Source organism: Rattus norvegicus, chromosome 2, assembly GCF_021556685.1.
Source record: "Rattus norvegicus strain SHRSP/BbbUtx chromosome 2, alternate assembly SHRSP_T2T, whole genome shotgun sequence".
NCBI lineage: Eukaryota > Metazoa > Chordata > Mammalia > Rodentia > Muridae > Rattus > Rattus norvegicus.
In genome coordinates this window covers 108,047,745-108,072,850 of record NC_141535.1, presented here as the reverse complement: position 1 = coordinate 108,072,850, position 25,106 = coordinate 108,047,745, and the positions used below count along the sequence as shown (strand labels likewise).

The 25,106-nt window shown below is 37.7% G+C and overlaps 1 protein-coding gene across 2 annotated transcripts in view; it reads left to right on the top strand.

The window, feature by feature from the left end:
• The window catches only part of Naaladl2 (N-acetylated alpha-linked acidic dipeptidase-like 2), a 1,374,648-nt gene that overhangs the window by 1,272,141 nt on the left and 77,401 nt on the right, over positions 1 to 25,106 (top strand). For both annotated transcript variants that reach the window (XM_087630578.1, NM_001447432.1), the window contains 1 exon segment: positions 16,879 to 17,077. In XM_087630578.1, coding sequence (XP_087486704.1) covers positions 16,879 to 17,077 — 199 coding nt within the window.

The window sequence follows — 25,106 nt, the reverse complement described above, 5'->3', positions numbered from 1 at the left end:
AGTGTGTGGCTTCTTACTGTGTTATTAGGCTGCCTCTGCTGCAGCTAAAGACCTTATCTTTTCACTGTTGCTGCTTTCATTTTTTCCTGTGAAACTCATTTGGTATTCTTTTAGTTCAAAATTATGAAGTCAGATTTTAGAGTTACCCATATTAAATTTGCAAACAAAGTAAATGAAAATTAAACAAAGATTTGATTAACATTCTTTTCACTTGTGTCTAAATAACTGTTCAAATAATTGCAACATATAGCCTTTATAGTAGAGGTTTTTGTTGGTAGTTTAGCCATGGTAACCTATAATAGTGAAATATTAGTTTCTTGCTAACTTAAATGATCCCATTCAATTTCTATCATTATATCTATATGATATATATACTTCAAGAGGCTAATGACCTATGACCTTGATGTCAACACCTAAATAAGTAACTGATTTTGTCAATGATGCAACACACTTCCTTGAACTAAACGGTTTCTGTAGCACATTCAATGAAACGTACATTTCTACTGCTTAATACTAGCTTAAATTGTTGATATATTTCTTATTTTGTTTTGACACTAAGCAGTGATTAGTCTCAAGTCCTAATTTATGGTTTAGAAAAAAATAGTGACCTTCAAGGCTGGACTATAAAATACAGTTTCCCTTCACTGTGAGCAGTGACTGCTGTGGTCTCTGAAACCCAATTGCATTACAGCACAGTAATTTTTACCTGTTGAAAATTGGCCATTGCGTTTATTTATGACGCTGGTTTATGGTCACAGCCAACCATTCTCCACTGTTCCCACAACCACCAGAAGTGAGGATCATTTACCAGTGAATAATTTGTTTGAGTTGATTTACTGCTTCCTTCTTGAAAGCACATTTTGACTGAGTGACCTTGGCTCTTAATATTTGGTCAATGCCAAAAAACAAAATAGAAAATGAATATTTATATATGCATTCATTGCATGTGAAGACAGTAGAAATTGTTGCTGATAAGGTGAATGATATATTCAGGTATACTCTTATGTTGGCAAATGCCTGTATGTGTTTATGTGTGTGTGTGCACATACATACATACATACATACATACATACATACATACATACATACCTATACACACAGAGGTACATATGTGCACATGCGTTTGGAGACCAGAGGAAAAAATGTGCTGCTTTTTCTTTGTTCTTCAGCTGATACCAATGTATCTTTAAGACAAGGAGTCTCAGCCTGGGACTGAGCAATTGGCTAAGAGAGTGACTAATAACCCCAGGGATACGCCTTTCTCTGACTTCACAACAGTGGAATGTTAAGTATCTGTCACCACATCTAGCATTTTATGCTGCTGCTAGTATTTGAAACAAGTTCCTCAAGCATACAAGGCAAGCACTGTCATGACTCAAATATTTCCCCATACCTATTAGATATACTTTTGATAAAGAGAAGTTAAGTCTAAAAGATTTTTCTAGAAAGAGATGGTACTAGTTAGGCTAGTCATCAAAGAAAGAAGGTAAGAATAGGTTTATACTAGGGAACCTAGAAACAGATCAGAGAATGGGTAATTTATAATCTCGCTCAGTTATTGTTTCCAAAATTTACCACAGTCTAACATATAAAATGGCACCTTACAATAATCAATGACTGTGGAATTGTTGCAACTATTTTTTTTCTCTTTCAGGAGTCTGAATATTAATCATAATTTAAAGTTATTGTAAAAGTTACATGAGACCAAGTAAGCACAATTAGTTTCCATTTGATTTGACTTTGTACAAATTTCTTTCGTGCAAACCAGACTTAAAAGAAAATATAACTTTGAACACTGCGGCTTGCTGCTGCCTTTGGATCGGCTCACTATATTTAACTCTCGTTGGCAGCTTTCCCCGTGTCCTTTGAATAACTGGCAACGCTGACTTGATGGGACTCTTTTCATTTTTATTAGTTTTGATAGTTCACTGACATCACTCACTTGCATTTGGGAAGGAGATAGAATATTCAAGGTGATGGTTCAGAGAGACTAGGATTTAGAGTCCTCTTATATTTGTAGTTTCAATTTTTTAAATGTCACAAGTAATTGAGACCCATCTAATGTATTTAATTTTATTTCTCAGTAATACAAAATGAATTTCCCAATTGGCAAAACTAAGTTATGTGCCAAACAAATTGCACAATTCTTGTTCTCAGCCCATCTGTTTCTATCTTGCTTTTAATTATCAGCAACCTCCACTCTGTGCTGGTTGATACATGGGGAGTCAGCCACGCTTTGCTTGCCTAGTTCTGTGAAATCCCCTTGAAGTCAATGGTAATCTAAATTCCAGTGATTCCAAAATTGAATTTTGTTTTCTCTCCATTGTCATTTTTGATGGTGCTAGACCTCCAGCAGTCTACTCAGAACAAGCATGTCTGAGAATGGCCTGTTTATGTGCTAAGTGCTTCAGAGATCATCCCTCCTGTCTTGCTCAGTCAACCAAAATGTTTGAGAAAATCTTGGCCATCTTTTTACATGCATTTATAAAATTAGATTTAACTTTAATCCGCGTTTTATTTATAAATTCTTACTATATGATTATATCCAACAATATAGTTCACTTACTGATAATCAACACATAGACTACTGAAATTTTTGAAAGGATTCCAGTAACAGAATCTCATCTATCCTTATTCTATCAAAGTTAGACTGTTAACCTAGAATTTTCTTTACCATATGTCTTAGTTAGGGTTTTACTGCTGTGAATAGACACCATGACCAAGCCACATTTATAAAGGACAACAGTTAATTGGGCTGGCTTACAAATGCAGAGGTTCAGTCCATCATCATCAAGGTGTGAGCAGGGTAGCATCTAGGCAGGCCTGATGCAGGCAGCACTGAAAGTTCTACATCTTCATGTGAAGGCTGCCAGTAGAAGACTGACTTCCAGGCAGCTAGGGTGAAGATCTTATAGCCTACAACCACAGTGACACACCTACTCCAACAAGGGTTGCACTTTCTAATAATGTTACTCCCTGGGTCAAGAATATACAAACCATCACACCATATTTATTTTTAAATCACTCTTTATTTGTTTTTCAAACAATGCCCATTAATTGTTATTCTGTGTTAGTAGATCTTTTCATATTCCTTGAAATACACTATTGTTTGTCTCTTGTGGCAGACTTTGGTGCTAGTCACTTGCCTTCCTTTGTAATGATCCTATCCCTCTCCAGGGTCTTAGCCAATATGTGCTCCGTTTGCCATTACCTGCAGCTCAGAGCAAAGAGTGCTGTGACTAGAATTGGATGCTCACCCTTTCTTTTTCTTGTGTTCCCATTATAATTTTGGTGTATTGTACTAAAAAGTTTACTGAATGCATTTTTCAGTGCCTATGAAGTTACAAGATCTCAGTACACTACTCTACATATTTTTTTAATTAACTTTTGTATTTCTTATTTACATTTCGAGTGTTATTCCCTTTCCCGGTTTCCGGGCAAACATCCCCCTAATCCCTTCCCCTCCCCTTCTTTAAGGGTGTTCCCCTCCCCATCCTCCCCCCATTGCCGCCCTCCCCCCAACAATCTAGTTCACTGGGGGTTCAGTCTTAGCAGGACCCAGGGCTTCCCCTTCCACTGGTGCTCTTACTAGGATATTCATTGCTACCTATGAGGTCAGAGTCCAGGGTCAGTCCATGTATAGTCTTTAGGTAGTGGCTTAGTACCTGGAAGCTCTGGTTGCTTGGCATTGTTGTTCATAAGGGGTCTCGAGCCCCTTCGAGCTCTTCCAGTTCTTTCTCTGATTCCTTCAATAGGGTCCTATTCTCAGTTCAGTGGTTTGCTGCTGGCATTCGCCTCTGTATTTGCTGTATTCTGGCTGTGTCTCTCAGGAGCGATCTACATCCGGTTCCTGTCATCCTGCCCTTCTTTGCTTCATCCATCTTGTCTAATTGGATGGCTGTATATGTATGGGCCACATGTGGGGCAGGCTCTGAATGGGTGTTCCTTCTGTGTCTGTTTTAATCTTTTCCTCTCTATTCCTTGCCAAGGGTATTCTTGTTCCCCTTTTAAAGAAGGAGTGAAACATTCACATTTTGATCATCCGTCTTGAGTTTCATTTGTTCTAGGCATCTAGGGTAATTCAAGCATTTGGGCTAATAGCCACTTATCAATGAGTGCATGGCATGTGTGTTTTTCTGTGATTGGGTTACCTCACTCAGGATGATATTTTCCAGTTCCGACCATTTGCCTACGAATTTCATAAAGTCATTGTTTTTGATAGCTGAGTAATATTCCATTGTGTAGATGTACCACATTTTGACTCAGTGATATGTTTTAAAAGAGTGTTGATCACTTGCTTGGGTCAATTGGTGTGTTGGTTTGTGTAACATGTTTCCTCAGGGATTTGTTTGCCAGTAACAAGATCACAAATACTTCATACCTTCATTTTTTAATAGAATATAAAAATTTACCTTTATGTTCAACAACTTTATGTAAATTTTATTTTTTTCCTTTTGACTTAGCCAATGAATAATTAAACTCACATATACTGTTACATATTCAGTGTATAATTTCTGCCTGAGGAGGACAATGATCAGAATGTATGTAGTACATGAGTGGTTCGTTTTAGAAGCTTTGGGAGCTTGTGAGACAGCTAAGTGGTGAAGAGTACTTGAAGCCCTTGCAAGGACCCAGCTTCAGTTTCCATAACACAGGTGATAACTCAAAAGTCTCTCTCTCTAGTTCTAGGGAACCCAATTATCTCACGTATTTCTATGCAAGGAAAATTGTCTTATTCATAAAATAAATATATCTTTTTAAAAGGACAGAAAGCTTTAGCTCTCCCAAAGCTGCCAATAGACAAATCTATACACAAAAACATCACACTGTGGCAGCATCAATGAGTTAAAGAATGGGCTTGCAGTTCATTCTCTGCACCAGGCAGGCAGGGAAGAGGCCAGAGCTAAATCAGTGTAGGATTAGAAGATATATTCGTTACTTGTCTGATGTGATACAATACTACCACCAAGGCAAATTACAGAAGAAAGTTATTTTGGCTTAAAGTTCTAGGAGGATATTTCCATTATGGAAGAGACAAAGCAATAGGGAGTCAGACAAAAAAAAATGAGGAATAACCTCTTCAACATCAAACATGAGGCAGAAATTCTTTCTAAACTGGAAGTAGAGTCAGATTACAAACTCTCACAGCTCATTCCCAGAGATATACTTCTTCTAGCAAGGCACTATCTTCTAAAGGCTTCAACGCCTCAAACAGCACCATCAACTGTGGACCAAGTGTTTAAATGCATGAAACTTTTGGGGCCATTTCTCATTTAGATCTCCATAAGAGTAAAGCTCATTCCATGCAGTTTTGGGGAAATTGTAACCATGCAGCTTCAGGGACATAAACCAACTACTCCATGTACTTGGGTATGCGGGCTTATTCCATGCAGTGGTGGGGATAGAGAGCACTCCTCATACATTCCCTTCAAGAATGCTAAAATGTTCCTTGATGGAGTCTGTCAGGGCTACCTGAATTATTAGGTAACTTTTGTATTCAAGAATACAATGCTAAACTACCTTCTAAGTAGAAGGCAGACTCTAATTCTTTCCCAAATATCCTTTTGTCATTTTTGCCAAATGGATCTTGCATGCACTCAGTTTAGCCATAGTTACTCATATTCTTGTATATTATTCACCTTTAAATAGTACATAATTATTTGTATTGTAATATCAAGGCTGTTTATCTGAACATTTTTCTTGCTTTAGGTTCAATGCATTTTTTTATTGGATATTTTTATTTACATTTCAAATGTTATTCCCTTTCCCAGTTTTCAGGCCATAAGCCTCCTATCTCATCTGCTCCTTTTCTTTTATAAGGGTGTTCCCCCTCCCAAACCATACCCTGCTTCCCACCCACCCCCAACATTCCCCAACCCTGGGGGGTCCAGCCTTCTTTAACCAAGTGATGTCTAAAGTCTTTAAGGAATCAGCTTATACAATACATTATTGCTTCTACTGAAGAAGACAGCATGAGGGATAGAAAATATAGCATAATAAAGAGCTGTTGCTCCCTTGACTTATAACATATTGTCAATTTCCTTTCTTCTCTTTAACAACACCATGAGATATTTTAAAGATGATGTTAAGTAGCATATATTTTCCTCCAAATAATCTCCTATTCTGCTTTTAACCACTTTAATTCAGCAAGCAAAATCAATTATATGTCTGTCTGTCATCTGTCTGTCTGTCTATCTCATCAGGGAAATGTAACCTGTGACTCTGCAACTGTTAGCATCTTTAAAACTGTGATAAGATCCTGTTTACAACTATGGATTCTGTGAAATGCTAGTGAATAAGAAAGGCTGTGCTGTTTTATGTAAATATGTAGTTTTTAAGGATAACTGGTACATTTCCCCCAAAACGTAAAGGAAAATGGAGTGGATTTTTTAAACCTAGCATTACAGAATAGAACCAAATCATACAAAAGTGCAAATAGCTATTGTCTAACACTTTTTTAGACTATAAAAACCCCAAGAAAACACAAAAGTAGACAGTAAGATCAGCCTTTAAAACAGGGCAGTGATAATCATGTTGGAGTTTGTAAAGCATATAAATACACAGTGATATATGCCAGTGAACGTTCTCAAGCTATGAAGTATCTTAAGTGATGGGCATCTTGTGCAACCCTAGGTGCAGTCACATCAGAACATGTGGACAATGTCAGCACTACAGTTGATCCTGATCAATTATGTGTGTAGGAACTACAGCAGGTACTTGGAGCTTCCTACCTACTATGGGAAGAAATTTGGGAGAACCTACACTAAAAAAGAACTTCATGAGGTTTAAATTCTTAGAAATATCTAAGCCCTCCTGAGATCACACTACAAAGAAGCCTGTATACTATATTATGTTCCCCTGTGCATGACATGAGTCAAGAGCTGTGTTCCTGGGTTGCTCAGATAAGATCTAAGTTTAAACTGAGTCTAAAAATATGTTGTACATCTTGGACAGATATACTTGCATTTAATCAATATAGATTAGGCTTGCATTTAGATTTGCCAGATCTCAACACACCTGACAGTCTAATATATAAAGCTGCCTTAGGAGCCAAAACTAGTTAGTTATGGCAGGATGTTAGGGTACTGATGGTTTAGATTTCCAGAATAGCTGTAGGGGCACGTCAATGTTGTGGTTAAAATAGAAAACTTTCCTGAAGTGATTTTCTATACAGAAAATGCCAGAATGTTCAAGAGTCGTTTTTAGGTAATCCCAAAATATGTCGTGGCTTATGTACAGGATATTTTTGTAAATGATCCATAAAAAGCATCATTGGCCTCTGCATGCAGTAATCTCATGTAGCATTGGTACTGCATGTTTATGACTATTATGTAATTTTGGACTGTCATACCTTATTAACATTATTAATTTTTTGTCTATGAATTCCCTAGCAGTGACATACTAATAAATGAAGAATTACTTCTTTAAAACCTTATAACTCTATGAATTTCACTTTGAGATGCAGGGGAAATAAATGTGTTTTTCATTTGATGTAGAAGAACTTTAATCATCTGGAATATATAATTTTAGCAGGTACTCTGAAACATTACATACTACATCAGGCATGACTATAAACATTTAATCCCAACTAATATTTTCTAAAGAGCTTTCAAAAAATTCTATTAATGGTTGTGTTATTTTTTTAACAGAAGTCAAGATGTGTTAATCCTATTTTAAAGGTTGACTATTTCCTTTACCCCCATGTCAATCCCTTTCTTTCTTACAGAGTTGGTGAGGCCAGTGCTTGGGGAGAAAACACAAGAATAGTGTCAGACATACAACAATGAAACTGAGATTTCTTAAAGTATAAATAGGGAGGGCGGTTACACTGGGGGCAACAGATCTGGAAAGTATTTGGGAGAAACAACTTTGAGATTGTATTCAGAACTGTGATGTTGTTGTTTTTATTGTTCTTTTCAAAACTAATTTGAAGTTTGCATGTTTGGTTTGTATATTCTAATAAAAACTGATTGAGAGAGGTCTATGAATTTAGAAAATTAATCGTAATAAAGCAAATAAATTACTCCAGATTATATTAGTAGTAATTATGTGCATAGAATTGTTATCTTTATTAATATCAAATCCTTGTTTTGTAGATCCGATGTATATATCTTTAAGATTATCATAAAGGCTTCTCTGAGAAGCCTTTAGCTTCCAGTTAACACTTTTTCATCAAATGTAGGTACTATCTTTTAAATGTGAACTGATAATAGCCTCTAACAGGTTTATATCCTGGGTCTTGAGTGAAATTCAAAGGGTTTATAGGGAATCTGCAGGAAATTTTTGTTTCAAGTTTGTGTAACTTAGCTAATTGCTCCCTTAAGATAGTTTCTTTTCACCTTAAGTTTCTATTTTCAGCTACAATTCATTTACATCTGGGGGGTAAAAGAACTCATCATTGATGATTGTTATACACCAACATCCCTGAGAATGATTGGTAGCCATTGTGCAATGTAGCAATTGTATTTCAAGGAAGACGTTATCTTATAAGTCAACATTCAACCATTGCATGTGTTTTGCATCTCACTAAATGGCTATGGTAGGACAGCTACATAGAGACAAATATACTGCATTTTCCTATAGGAGATTCTTTTCTGCTGAGAAACAAGAGACATGACCAGGTAAAGATAAACATGTTACCAGTTTGGATTCTATGAGAGTGTGCTGGCTCCTTCATTAAATCATCTGGTGCAGTTTTACATACAAGGAGAGTCACTGTTACAATGTAGATGTATGTTTCTCTATGGTACAGGTAACATTTGAATGCAGATCCAAAAACTATGAAGGATTACTTCATCTGAGATCAGCAAAGTTTCAGGGAGAGGAGAATTCCATTCTGGATCTGATATAAAGATGAAAACAAGCTCAAATAGATTGACAGGGAAAAGGTTGCTAACATTCTTTGAAGCATAATTCATACATCAACATCATTGGCTGAGCATTACATGTGTAACTGCTTCTCAGTACGTGACCTTTGACCCTGGAAGTAATGCCTGCTATATTTAAGGCATGTCACTTCTCTCTCTCTCTTCTCTCTCTCTCTCTCTCTCTCTCTCTCTCTCTCTCTCTCTCTCTCTCTCCACCTGGAACTGTTATTTCAGAGAGCTGTCAGTGTTTTCCATTCACAGAAACATAAAACATAAATTCATTTAAAGCTAAATAAGAGAAAATGGCACAGTTTGTCTCACTTGATCCTGTAGTAATTCCTTCAATTCTGCAGTGGATGTTAGATTGGAACATATTTTTATCTCTTAAGTATGAGAATCTAAAAGATGGTGAGCTTGTTTTTCTCTTTGCTTGCTCTTTCAATGTTAGTGATATCTAAATGTGCCATGTCCATTCTCTTTCTTCTTTGTGAACAGACAGTCTGAGTTTTGTACACATTAGTCTCAATGAATCATTGCAGTTTAAGAAAAGACATGTCATTCTGAAATTCTAATAAATTATTTGAGACTTGATTTTAAAACCCATAAATATCCATCTTCATGATTTTATATAAAATCCAACACAGATACTAGTCAATGTGGAATGCACAGAGAAAACAGCAGGCACCCAGAGTCTGACTCCTGCAGTCAAAACTACCATATCAGTGTTTATGGACAAGTATCTCAAAATTATCTTCAGCTCACATATTTGCTTCAATATATTCTACATAATATTTAATTTTTATGGTTTGTGCAGACACATTCTTTAAGCCAATCTGTAAATGTTTTTTGCTCTGTATACAGTGAATTATTTCTGTCTAATTAATTATTTTTTTATTTAGGCCAGTGTGGTGACTCAGCAGGCTAAGGCAGTTGTTGCCAAGTCTGATGACTTGGGTAGCAACCCCAAAACTCACAAGAGGAAGGAGAGAACTGATTTCTACAATTCATCCTCCCCCCCCTCTCTCTCTCTCTCTCACACACACACACACACACACACACACACACACACACTAAATGGGAAAACTTTTATTATTTGACCATTTTATACATACTTATAATTTGAGTATATTTACTCCTATTACTGTCTCTAAGAAAAAATAAAAAGACAAGAAATAGGAGGAATTTTTTGAATTATCTGTTTCACATGATTCTATTTTATTTTGGACATTTTAGAAATATAACTTATTGCATTTATTTTGTTCTAGTAATTATTGAGTGGGAACATTCAATTATTCAATAAATGTCCTCGTAGAAGCAGTCCGTGGGTTTGTGCAAGTCATATTTTATTAGTTAACTCTCTATCTGTAACATAAATTTTCATCTTTACCACACTATTTTTATAGTACCTCTTACACTTTAAATCTGACAGAGTAAATGTACTAGCATTGAAGGATATTCCTAGACTCTACAGTGAAAGGACATGAGCAGAGCAGTGAATCTCTCACAATCCTGAGTGTTGAGATGCTGATGATCTTGGGCTTCCCCAGTCTTTCTGCCCAAGACTCTACAATAACTGCTTAAAGGAACACCTGCATCTGCCTGTCTCAGTGTCACACTTGTGTGACAGCAGCTTAGACTCTATACCTATGCTCCTGAAACAATTTGAATGGAAGTAAATTTGTAGTGACATGTTGATTTTGGGGGGATGGGTAATTATTTCTAGTCTCCTAAAAGTGACAGTAGCTGTTGTCCAACAAAAGGATACTGTTGGAATATGGAGAAGATGATTATAGAATTCTTCTCTCATAAGATTCTAAAAGATAAGTTTTCAAACATAGTTTCAAATCACTACCTTTAAGGAAGTATTTGACATGTATTAGTCATTTGATCTTAGGGAAAATGGTAGCAGTAGTTAATGTCACTTCCTTTATTTGACAGTTAAGATTTTATAGGTCTACAAATGCTACGAAGTTCACACAGATTTTAAGAACATAGCAACAGAATCTATTGAGCACCAAGGTCCAAGACCATTAGATATGGCTTTTCTCTTGGACACAGGATAGACCTGTGAATGCTTTGCTACTCTCCTTAACATACAAATGAGTTCTGATAATCAGTCCAACAAGTGGGAAAATAAACCAAACGACTGAAGTCTTAGAAGCCAAGGACATATATCACCACATGCAATAATTCTAGTAGACTGCAAGGTCAAAAACATATTTCAAATATCATTATGAGCATATGAAAATATGCCTATGGACCAAGTAGAACCTGTAGGCATGTATTACCATTTAGTCACATAATTTACATCTTCTCATAAAAGAAACATTCTCTTTTTCTTCCTCCCTCCCTCCCTCCCTCCCTTCCTTCCTTCCTTCCTTCCTTCCTTTCTTTTTTCTTTCTTTGTTTCAGTTATTTATTTATTTATTTATTTATTTATTTATTTATATCTTTTTAAAGTGTCTGATAAAGCTTTAGCTGGTTTATATTCTCTATATAGTCAAGAATGATCTTCAGTTCAAGATCCTTCAAGGTTTACCGGAAGTCCCACACCCGCGGATCCCGGCCCGCAGCAGCTCTCTGCTCCCAGACCCCGTGGGAGAGAGACCTCACCGCCTGCTAAGGTGGGCACTCCTGAGGCTGCAGAGCAGAAGAGACCACCAACACTGCCCACCCCTGCCCACATCCCTGGTCCAAGAGGAAACTGTATAAGGCCTCTGGGTTCCCGTGGAGGAGTGCCCAGGAGCAGGAGGACCACTGCGCCTGAGACACCACCAGAACCTGAAGGAAACAGACCAGATAAACAGTTCTCTGCACCCAAATCCCGTGGGAGGGAGAGCTAAACCTTCAGAGAGGCAGACACGCCTGGGAAACCAGAAGAGACTGCACTCTGCACACATCTCGGACGCCAGAGGAAAACACAAAACCCCATCTGGAACCCTGGTGCACAGAAGCCCCGGAAATGGCGGCGCAGATCTTCCTGGTTGCTGCTGCCACAGAGAGCTCGTGGGCAGCACCCCGCGAGCAAACTTGAGCATCAGGACCACAGATAAGACCAACTTTTCTGCTGCAAGTGACCTGCCTGGTGAACTCAAGACACAGGCCCACAGGAACAGCTGAAGACCTGTAGAGAGGAAAAACTACACGCCCGAAAGCAGAACACTCTGTCCCCATAACTGGCTGAAAGAAAACAGGAAAACAGGTCTACAGCACTCCTGACACACAGGCTTATAGGACAGTCTAGCCACTGTCAGAAATAGCAGAACAAAGTAACACTAGAGATAATCTGATGGTGAGAGGCAAGCGCAGGAACCCAAGCAACAGAAACCAAGACTGCATGGCATCATGGGAGCCCAATTCTCCCACCAAAATAAACATGGAATATCCAAACACACCAGAAAAGCAAGATCTAGTTTCAAAATCGTATTTGATCATGATGCTGGAGGACTTCAAGAAAGACGTGGAGAACTCCCTTAGAGAACAAGTAGAAGTCTACAGAGAGGAATCGCAAAAATGCCTGAAAGAATTCCAGGAAAACATAAATAAACAAGTAGAAACCCATAGAGAGGAGACACAAAAATCCCTGAAAGAATTCCAGGAAAACACAATCAAACAGTTGAAGGAATTAAAAATGGAAATAGAAGCAATCAAGAAGGAACACATGGAAACAACCCTGGACATAGAAAATCAAAAGAAAAGACAAGGAGCTGTAGATACAAGCTTCACCAACAGAATACAAGAGATGGAAGAGAGAATCTTGGGAGCAGAAGATTCCATAAAAATCATTGACTCAACTGTCAAAGATAATGTAAAGCAGAAAAAGCTACTGGTACAAAACATACAGGAAATCCAGGACTCAATGAGAAGATCAAACCTAAGGATAATAGGTATAGAAGAGAGTGAAGACTCCCAGCTCAAAGGACCAGTAAATATCTTCAATGAAATCATAGAAGAAAACTTCCCTAACCAAAAGAGGATGCCCATAAACATACAAGAAGCCTATAGAACTCCAAATAGATTGGACCAGAAAAGAAACACCTCCCGTCACATAATAGTCAAAACACCAAACGCACAAAATAAAGAAAGAATATTAAAAGCAGTAAGGGAAAAAGGTCAAGTAACATATAAAGGCAGACCTATCAGAATCACACCAGGCTTTTCGCCAGAAACTATGAAGGCCAGAAGATCCTGGACAGATGTCATACAGACCCTAAGAGAACACAAATGCCAGCCCAGGTTACTGTATCCTGCAAAACTCTCAATTAACATAGATGGAGAAACCAAGATATTCCATGACAAAAACAAATTTACACAATATCTTTCTACAAATCCAGCACTACAAAGGATAATAAAGGGTAAAGCCCAACATAAGGAGGCAAGCTATACCCTAGAAGAAGCAAGAAACTAATCGTCTTGGCAACAAAACAAAGAGAATGAAAGCACACAAACATAACCTCACATCCAAATATGAATATAACAGGAAGCAATAATCACTATTCCTTAATATCTCTCAACATCAATGGCCTCAACTCCCCAATAAAAAGACATAGATTAACAAACTGGATATGCAATGAGGACCCTGCATTCTGCTGCCTACAGGAAACACACCTCAGAGACAATGACAGAAACTACCTCAGATTGAAAGGCTGGAAAACAAATTTCCAAGCAAATGGTCAGAAGAAGCAAGCTGGAGTAGCCATTCTAATATCAAATAAAATCAATTTTCAATTAAAAGTCATCAAAAAAGATAAGGAAGGACACTTCATATTCATCAATGGAAAAATCCACCAAGATGAACTCTCAATCCTCATCTTCGGTTGGTTTATATACAAGTGTGCAATTTCTAGGCTTGAAAGTAAAATGATGCTATCTGGTGTTGGATAGAGGAGCCTTATTTTTTATTATGGCAGCTTGCTATTTTTGTAACATGGTGATTTGGTTGAACACAATAAAGTAAAGTAGTAACTGATCTCCCCTTCTTCCTGGATGAGTGAGGAGATGATTAAATGTTGATGTCAGCATCCTTGAGCATATTCAGATGAGCTTCTGCTTCTGTTGAAAAGGATGCTGTGTTTGATTGTGGTCCGAAGCTTTGAAGCACTACTTGGCATCTCCTTCCTTGGAGGTCTCACTGTTTAAACATAACAGATTTGATAGCTTGTTGGTAAGGTGAGGTCCAGCTTGTCTCCACTAGGTCATCTTCATGTGAATCCGGTGGTTATACGATTTTGTTTTAGGGATATTTCATTTTTTTAATAACGGTTTTAGCTGACATTCATGGAGAGAATGAATCCTTAGAACTGTGCCACTAGTGAAAGGAAATCCTGTCTAGAGTATGTTTCTTTACAAAGCTGTGTCACACCATCCTTTGGGCCCTCTGCTGGAAAAGTAGAATCAAGTCTCAAATAATGCCTTTTAAATTGTATCCTCTAGTATTATAGATGTAGGACAGTACTGTATCATACCTCTGTGGATGTAAAATAGCTTGTACCTGCTTTATGATATGTAGTAGTGACCGTGCTTTATCAGAGCTGTTTTTAATGATGTTGCTCAGAATGTTTTCTTTCCAGATGATGATTGAGAAGCTAATTTAAAAAAAATGGTGCCAGGTACCACAAGAGTAACAGAACTGTGCTGTTTTCTCGGGTTTTGTTTTTTTACTTTTTTTTTAATGGAGTGTGCTGGATGTCTCTACAGTTTTGTTCAGATGACTGCAGAACCTGGAAAAGCTGTTGCTGCTGTTGATGCATAACACACTGCTATTATTGGTCTTTTTATATAAATATAAATATATATATACAGATATATAATTTGAATTTTTGGAAACTTTAGCTGTGCTGTCAACTCTGGAAAAAAGTATCCCCGTTTACTGTGTTGAGTTGGCACTGTACAGAAATTAACAGCCATATTGGTCTAGAAATGTTGAACTTAAGTTTTTTCTATTTGTACAGGGGTAACGCACTGTATTAAATATGTAAGGTCTTATCTACGTGGGTTTGATTACAAAAACTAATAAAGTATTCTCTAAATTAAAAAAAAAACAAGAAGGAATCCGAGGAGCAAATGAAAGGAAAACACAAAATACAAAAACCTATGGGATATAAGGAAAGTAATCCTAAGAGGCAAACTTACAGCTATATGGGCTTACATTAAAAAAATGAAATATTAAACAAATATATGATACACTTTAGGGCTTTGGACAAACAAGAACAAGGCAAACTCCTAACTAGTAGACCAAAAGAAATAAGACCAGGCCAGAAATATATGAAATGGCAATGAGAAACGGTATCAAAACTCAAGAATCAATGAAGCCAGGGCTAGAGCTTAGTTGGCAGAGGGCTTGCCTAGGATGATGTAACCAGCTTTGATTCTCAGCACAGCATAAAGAAGGTGTGATAATTATCACATCATTTGGAAAACAGAGGCAGAATGACCAGAAATTGAAGGACATCCTCAGCTACCTAGGAATTCTGAGGCCTACATAGGCTGGAGACCATTTCTCAAAAGAAATAAAGCAGATAAATGATAAACATCAACACAAAGCACACACATGCAAAACAAAACGAAACGAAACAAAAACCCAGAATCTATAAAATAAACACACTTGGTATGTACTCACTGATAAGCGGATATTAACCCAAAAGCTCGGAATACCCAAGATGCAATCCACAGACCACATGAAGCTCAAGAAGAAGGATGACCAAAGTGCAGATGCTTCAGTCCTTCTTAAAAGGGGGAACAAAAATATTCATAGGAGGAGATATGGAGGCAAAGTTTGGAGCAGAGACTGAAGGAATGGCCATTCATTCAGAGCCTGCCCCACCTGGGGATCCAGTCCATATACATACAGCCACCAAACCCAGGCAATATTTGTTGATGTCAAAAAGTCATGCTGACAGGAGCCTGATATAGCTGTCTCCTGATAGGCTTTGCCAGGGCATGATAAATACAGAGGTGAATGCTCAAACCAACCATTGAACTGAGAACGGGGTTCCCATTGGAGGAGTTAGAGAAAGGATTGAAGGAGATGAAGGAGGTTGCAACCCCATAAGAACAACAATGCCAACCAACCAGAGCTCTCAGGGACTAAACCACTACCCAGAGACTATACATGGACAGGCCCATGCTCCAACTGCATATGTAGCAGAGGATGGCCTTGTTGGGCATCAATGGGAGGAAACGCCCTTGGTCCTGCCAAGACTGAATCCCCTTCACCTCACCCCAAGTGTCAGGGTGGGGAGGTGGGAAGAGGTGGGTGAATGGGTGGGGGAGCACTCACATAGAAGAAGGGGGAGAGGGATGGGATAGGGGGGTTTACAGATGGGAAACCAGGAAAGGGGATAACATTTGAAATGTAAATAAATAAAAACTATCCAATAAAAAAGGAAAAAAAAAGATCCTTCAACCTCCACCTCACCTCTACTGAGTCTCTGATACAGCCATTACGACTGTATCTTTTTCATTTTTTTTTACTTCAAAATGAGGTATACTATGGTTAGTCTATACAGTTGAGCCAAAAAAAAATCAAGGTTCCAGTTCAAATTTCTACTTCCTTGGCAACTTGTGACCTTAATTTTGTAGCCTTATTAAAGTCTGATTTTCCACAAAATAAACACGGTTTGATAAATTCTATATGATGTAACTAGTGATATTTAGTAGATATTAAATAAGATAATTATGTGATGAGCTTAATACAGTGCATATAATGTGTTAATACCCATAATCAATATTTAACTTCAGTTATTATAAGTGAGGCTAAATTAGTAACCATGCACTTAATTTAATAGAGAATAAATACATGTTTGGAGAGCATATTTAGCAGGAAAAAAATGTCATCTGAGTTTAATCAAAGTATATAGCCCTTTGTTAGAAAAGACCACTGACAGAACTATCAATGACAGGCCAACCCCAAGGGTCTGTCTGATTTATAAACTAGAGTCAAGACAATAAAATATTTGCTTTGTTCCTTTGACCAAATTTCTGCTGAGGTGGCCTCATTTTTCTTCACCAGATAATGAGCCTAGTGTCCCTAACCTGCTTGCCTTGGCATCAAAGCTGAGGGACAGTGCTGAACTCTTCCAATCAGATGAGATGAGACCTGCTAATGACCCAAAGGAAAGAGTCCCCAGTCGTGTCCGGATGCTGAATGACATCCTTCAAGACCTGGAGAAGAACTTCCTGGTGCAGCGGGTACCACCGGGTTTCTATAGGTAAGAAATATATCTCCACATTGTTATCTTTATCTCAAAGCCTTAAGTTTACTTTCAAAATATTCTAAAAACTATAAAACTACATACAAGAAGCTCTGCTTTTGCAAATTTTAAGGAAGAGAAAAAGTGAACATAAGACTACCTTGAAGACAGAATGAGCAAAAATCACTTGAATAGAAAAGTGGGGAGAGGATAGGAGAGTATTAGAAAATAAAAAGTATTAGTTTTGATCCAAACATACTATAAGCCTATGCAAATAATCTATTTAAAACAATCAAATAGTTATGACATAATGAGATGATTGTTATCCAAGGGAATGCTTAAATGAATAAATATGGAATAAGGAAACATGACAAATTGTCAAATATTGATTTCAATTAGAAATCATCACTGGAAAACCAAGTTTTGTCCAAGCTTCAATGGGGAGAATTCTGCCTTCTTGATTGCCAAATGAAGTGGTAGGCTGTTTTTTTTTTTAATAATAAAAACATGTCTAGAATGTTGAGCCTAGTTCTTTAAGCTATAATTTGTGACAGTATTGAATACATTTAGTATTCTGTTCGAGTACAACTTTAGTAGCTCTTGAACAACTGAAAGAGGAGGGCACTGTGGTTGGAGAATCACAGGAGTGCTCCTGAGAACGTGTGGACAATGGTTTTCTAGAGGCACCAGTGTAACTTGGGCTCAGTGCCTAAAGCAAGTGGAATATGGTTTTGTTTGGAGATTCTCAGAGTAGAAAATAAACAAAGGGAATATGGAAGTTAATGAATTTTGAATATTTTAACTATTTTACATCATCGATTCATTCTTCCACTGAGGGAAAAGTATCCCTTTCTCTGTAATACATGCTTATATAATGTGTATGGGAATATATATTCATATATATTCATATGAAACTATATCTTACATATGCATATCTATATGTTTTCTACATTGATGGTTTTTTTTTTTCTTTTTTCGGAGCTGGGGACCGAACTCAGGGCCTTGCGCATGCTAGGCAAGTGCTCTACCACTGAGCTAAATCCCCAACCCCATGTTTTCTACATTGATATATGATATTTTAAAGTGTTAAATTTATGACCCCTTATGGAAAGCTCTACATTGAGCTAGAGCTACTTTCTTCCCCAGAATTTCCATCAGTCTGCTATCTTGTTTCATGGCTAGATTTGCTAATATGCTTTGTATAGCAAGAAATCAATTATTGATACAAAGATATAGAAATTGTTTTTACACGTGAGAAAGAATTTCTAAAATTAATACCCCCAAAGATTATGACACTTTTTATAGCAGGAGATGCACCATTACCGTGCATACTAAAATATGATTTCTGACCCACAAGCCCGTGACTCATAAGGGAACATGAGATTTCAGTGGTTTTGGAAGCAAACTTGATGAACTGAGGAGAACCTCATCAACCCACAACTTAATTTCTGCATCTATTAAAACAAATAGCACATCAAGAGTATAATTCTTGATTGGTTTTGTTTTGCTTTATTACTTTTGGTATTTGATTTAGCTTTGTGAGTGTTAAATTAAAATAACTATGCAGATCAACTTTTCATGTCATTTCTTTTTTTTTTTTCTTCTGGTCACTTTTATTTTATTTTTTTTATTTTTTATTTTTTTATTATTAACTTGAGTATTTCTTATATACATTTCGAGTGTTATTCCCTTTCCCAGTTTCCGGGCAAACATCCCCCTCCCCCTCCCCTTTCTTATCGGTGTTCCCCTCCCCACCCTCTCCCCATTGTCCCCCTCCCCCCAAGAATCTAGTTCACTGGGGGTTCAGTCTTAGCAGGACCCACGGCTTCCCCTTCCACTGGTGCTCTTACTAGGATATTCATTGCTACCTATGAGGTCAGAGTCCAGGGTCAGTCCATGTATAGTCTTTAGGTAGTGGCTTAGTCCCTGGAAGCTCTGGTTGCTTGGCATTGTTGTACATATGGGGTCTCGAGCCCCTTCAAGCTCTTCCAGTTCTTTCTCTGATTCCTTCAACGGGGGTCCTATTCTCAGTTCAGTGGTTTGCTGCTGGTATTCGCCTCTGTATTTGCTGTATTCTGGCTGTGTCTCTCAGGAGCGATCTACATCCGGCTCCTGTCGGTCTGCACTTCTTTGCTTCATCCATCTTGTCTAATTGGATGGCTGTATACATGTCATTTCTTCTAACATCATAACTCTTGATCTTAAGATGTTGGGAAATATTATATATTGTTCATATAATTCTCATGGTACTTGAAGGGAATATTATGCTCTCTGTACTTTCTAAGCCCTGTAACTGAGCAAGCACTTCAAGTAAAAAGCATTCCCTTGGTAGTAATCTAGTGCAGGATTAGAAAGGAGAAAGAACAATGCAAATACAAAGATAAAATATAAAGATAGAATGCATCAATAAATCCTTAAAGAAAATTAAACCATATTATGGACAGATTTCTTTAAAGCATATTTATCAGAGGAGATAAATCACATTTGAGGACCCATTTAATAAGGCCTGTTTATACAAGAATGTATTCCTTTCTTGATACTCTTCTAATATGTAGCTGGGCTTTATCTTACCCTTTCAATAGTATTCATAGTCTCAATTTACTTCATCCTGTACTTTGCAAAGAACAGCAAACATTTGTATATTTATGACGGAGACCAATAAATATAATTCCAATTTTACAATGTCACATTTACCCTTTTTGCAAGTGATACAAGTCCAAATGTTACAATAATACTCAGCCTTTTGATTTTAGAACTGAAAATGTAGAGTTATACGTTCTAGCATTATGTTAATTTTAACTATAGTTATTAATGGAATGAATGTCTAACATGCCTTTCCTTTATTTAAATGCTGGGCACATGGCAAGTCTATTTATACCTTTGTAAGAAACTGTCCTCAAAAGCAGCTATACCATCTTGCCCATCCAACAGTGAATAGCATAGTACTTCTGTCTTTCTTACCCTCAGTTACATTTGCTGTTGGTTCCCTGGAGATAACCTTTGCTGAAGTTGCACAGTTGGTGTCTAGACTTTGAATTCACAATTCCCTGATGGTATATATTGTTGACAAACTTTGGCTATGCTGATTTCTCAACCCTGTTTACTAAGTGAGATTTCTCTTCAACTTTTTTGCTAAATTCAGAACTGAGTTGTTTGATTTTGGTTGCTTCATTTGTTCAATTCTTTTATAATGGATACCAGTCTTGTATTACCTAACTGTTGGGCAAAGACTTCCTCCTACTGTATGCTTTGTCTTCTTCCTGTAAAAATATTGAATGGCTTTTCCACGGACATACTAAATTTAATTGAGTCAACTTTATAGCATGAAGATAGGTTTATTGCTTCCACTGACCTCATATTGGGGATCAGTGAAGTCAAAATGCTGGGCTGGAGTAGGGCTTCTTAAAACAGTACAGGGAAGTTAGGACATGATGGAGAACTGGGGCTATATTCTTATTTGGTGGGGCCCTACAGGTGCTGTTTATGTTCAGTGATCACTTTGGAATCTGGAACAAGGAGTCAGCTTTGTCCAATGCCTTGCATTAGCTTTGAAAAGATCAGGCAGGAACCTTTCGGCCCAGGGACCTTGCCTTTGTCCTAAAACCTCTGGCCTAACAAATATCTTTGGGTGAGCATGAGGTTTTTTTTCCATCTTTATTAAATTAGGTATTTCTTATTTACATTTTAAATATTATTCCTTTTCCCTGTTTCCAGGCCAACATCCCACTAAGCCCTCCTCCTCCCCTTCTATATGGGTGTTCCCCTCACTATCCTCCCCCCCATTACCACTCTCCCCCCAACAATCCCGTTCACTGGGGGTCCTTGGCAGGGCCAAGGGCTTTCCCTTCCACTGGTGCTCTTACTAAGCTATTCATTGGTACTATGAGGTTGGAGCCCAGGGTCAGTCCATGTATAGTCTTTGGGTAGTGGCTTAGTCCCTGGAAGCTCTGCTTGGCTGTCATTGTTGTTCATTAATGAAATATTGCCAATAAATTTCCCCTTAATTATTTTGCTTCTCAGTTGTTTTCAAAATCTGATCAGAAAAGTCAATGTTATGTTGATCTTTTTATACAAAGTATTTGAAAATGTTTACAGTTTTATGCTTTGGATTTAGATATATCAACCAGTTTGATTTCATCCTTGTGAATTGTAATCATTTTGGCACCAGACTTCTTTGTTTGCACAAATTATCACTATTTTAGCACTGTTTGTTTAAAGTGCTATATTTATATAATTTTCCATCCAATTGCTTCAGCTCCTTGTTTGTACAATAAACACTTAATATTGCATAATATTGTACTGGTGCTTTCTAATCTGTTCGGGTAGAACTGCTTTTGCAACGTGGACAAAGCACTGTGCCAGAAGTGACCATGACATTGTCAGCAGGTGAAGGGGCTAGTGGTGGGAGGTTGGTATCTTTCATCTGGGATGGCCAGCATCCTATGTGAAATTTCTGAACATCACATTCACTTCTCTAAACTAGAAAATCCCCAGGAGATGTTAATAATAGAATGAAGTTAGCTGAAGTGAGGTCAGAGTACCATGAGCTACATTAATTTTAAAGTTGTATACAAATGTTACAAAATGAAAGTAATATTATACCAGTCTGCTGTGTCAATTTGACACCCTAATAGTATTTGCATCTCCACAGTTTTTGCCCCATACCACCAAGGGAGAATTATTTTATTATTAAGTGTAAAAAGTTGACAAATGAAATTTCACATTTTGGTAGTAGCAACTTTTGTGGCCAAAATTTATTATCTTGTGAATGTATATACCTAGCTGGTCTTAGCAAATCTAAGTAAGATTCTTTGTTTTGTCCCCAGTTATTTTGGTAGTTATAGTGTTTCCATATTGTTGGGGTGTCTCCATCATTTCCTTTATGTCTTACCCAACACCAGCCTACATAGCGTTAACAATGGGTGAATGCTAACCATTGACATTTACTTGATTTAAATGACTGGACTTCACTGCACTGACATAGAAATAACTCCAACTTTTAGCCTTCACAACTAGAAAATAATGAGGTTGCAAAATGTACTTCACAGGAGCAATTAACAAAGGCTTTCTAGTAAGGAACGGCTTATAGCAGGAGTACAAGTTACAGCAGCATTATCTCTGTTGTACATTTAGATAGAATATCAGCATAACGTTCCACTGTTACCTCTCAATTTTCCATACTCAAAGCATTTAAAGAAATGATAGCTAAAGAGAAAGATAAGAAAAGTGTTGCAGGTGACTTTAATTTCAAGTTGACAGAACCTAGAATTATACGATAGTAAAGTCATGATCAACGAATGCCTAGAAAATATTGGCCTATTGGCATTTCTGTGATGATTTTCTCAACTACTAATTGATGAAGAAGAACCCATCCTTGAGTGTGTGGTACCTATTCTCTGTTCTGGACTTGTATAAGAACAGTAGCCATGCATGGGCCGGAGAGCAGGCAAGCTGATAAACAGCATCTTCTACAACTTCTGTTCTATTTCCTAGGTTATGATGCTCTGGCCAAATGTAATGCTTCACGGAATACTTAAGATTCCTGCTCTGACTTCCCTCACTAATTTTATATTTTGCACTGGTTGATCATAGCATTTGGGTTGAACTTATTTGATTTCAAGAGTATGGAAAATGGAGATGTATATAGATATGAGATGGTATCTCATGTCACATTCTAGGTAGAAATAGATCTCAAGGAAATTAAGCATCTAAGTCTACTAAATATAATGAATTATGGAATAATCATTAAGAGAAGTTTAGAGCTGGCAGGTAGCTAAAGAATATTTCTTGCAAGCTTGATGATTTGAGTTCAATTCTTGGAAAGCATGTGTTCAAAGAAGAGAATTGAATTCGGCAATATTTTCTCTGACCTCCACCTATGTGCTATGGTACATGTGTACCTACAAAACACAAACATCCAAACACACACACACACACACACATGCACACACACACACATATGCAAACTCACATGCATGAACACACACATGTGCACATACATACACACAAAGAGAACAAGAAATATAACTTAAAGTTTTTAAATACAGTTGCTGCTTTTTATATTATCCTCCTATTTTTACAAAAATATATGATATAATCAGGAGTATCCTGCTTATGTAAACTAAGGGATGTTATAGACAACTATTAGTATACAAATAAAAAGATAAAATTATGTAACATTCTACCAGGGAAAAATATCAGACCTAAAGGCCCACAGACATGTGAGAATCAGGCACATCTGTTGGAAGCTACATCTACTGAAGAGCAGCTGAAACAACTAGTGTTGTGGGATTGAGCAACTAGTAAATCCTTGGACTTCCCATTCACTGCTGACCACTGTGGGGAACTGGATTACAGACTGAGGTGACTAATCAGATCCTCCCCTGGCAGAGGGAAGAGGAATAATCTCCCAGAAAAGACAACTAAGATTTGCATATCTGCAACATATTTTTTGCTGCACCAACAGAGAGAGCTGGACTCCTGGGAGTTCTGACACACCGCAAAACACAGGTGAGACCATCACTTCTGCTCAGAGGGACCCACCTGGTGCTCTCAGAATATAAGAACCTAAGGCCAGTCTGGAGCAGGATCCCTCTGGTTTCTGTCTGCTCCCAGAGCTGACTCAGGCCTGTGCCACAGATCTCTGTACCCAAGTACCACCAGAAGCGAGCTGGTCTCTCAGGAGTGCTGACATACAGTCTTACAGGAAGATCAAGTCACTGTCACACACAGCCAACCAGCTAACACCAGAGATAATCAGAATTGAGAGGCAAGTTCAAGAACTTGAGCAACAGAAACCAAGTCCCCTTGGCATGATCAGAAACCTGTTCTCCCACTACAGTAAGTCCTGGATACCTCAACACACTAGAAAAGCAAGATTCTGATATAAAACTACATCTCATGATGATGTTAGAGGATTTTAAGAAGGACATAAATAACTCCCTTAAAGAAATGCAGGACAACACAGGGTAAACAGGAAGAAGCCCTTAAAGGGATACAAAAATCCCTTAAAGAATTATACGGAATTGTTGTTCTTCCTATGGTATTAGAAACCTATCAGCTTCTTCAGTCTTTTCTCAAACTACTCCATTGGAGTCCCATTGTTCAGTCCAATGATTAGATGCAACTATCCTCATCTGTATCAGTAGGACTCTGGCAGAGCCTCTCAGCAGACACCCATATCTGGCTTCTGTAAGCTAGCAATTCTTGGCATCAGCAATAACAACCAGAGCTCCCAGGGAATAAACCACTAACCAATGAGTACACATGGAGGGATCCATGACTCCATACATACATAACAGAGGATGACATTGTCTAGTATCAATAGGAGGGAAAGCCTTTGATCTTGTGAAGTCTCATTCCCCAATGCAGGCTAATCAGAGGGCATGGCTGGTTGAGTGGGTCAGTAGGAGTGGAAGCATCTTCATAAAGGCAGGGGAAATGGTTATGGTAAAGGGATAAAGGGAATAACATTAAACAGTAAATGCATAAAAGAGCAAAGAAAAATGAAATTAAAATATTTACAGGAAAACACAACCAAAGAGGGGAAAGAATTGAATAAACCCATCGATGATCTAAAAATAGAAGGGGGAAGGGTTGGGAGGGGAACACCCATAAGGAAGGGGAGGGGGGAGGGGGATGTTTGCCCGGAAACCGGGAAAGGGAATAACACTCGAAATGTATATAAGAAATACTCAAGTTAATAAAAAAAAATAGAAGTAAAACCAATAAAGAAATAACAAAGGGAAGCAACTATGGAGACTGAAAACCTAGGAAAGAGAACAGCAGTCATAGACACAAGCATCACCAAGAGACTACAAGAGATAGAAGAGAGACTCTTAGGGACAAATGATGCCATAGAAATCATTGACACAACCACCAAAAAATAAATTAAAAATAAAAAGGCAAAAGGCTCATAACCAAACATAGTCAGCAAATTCAGGACAAAATAAGAAGAACAAATCTAAGAATAATAGGTATAAAAGGGAGTGAAGATTCCCAACTTAAAGAGTCAGTAAATTTCTTCACCAAAACTATAGAAGAAAAC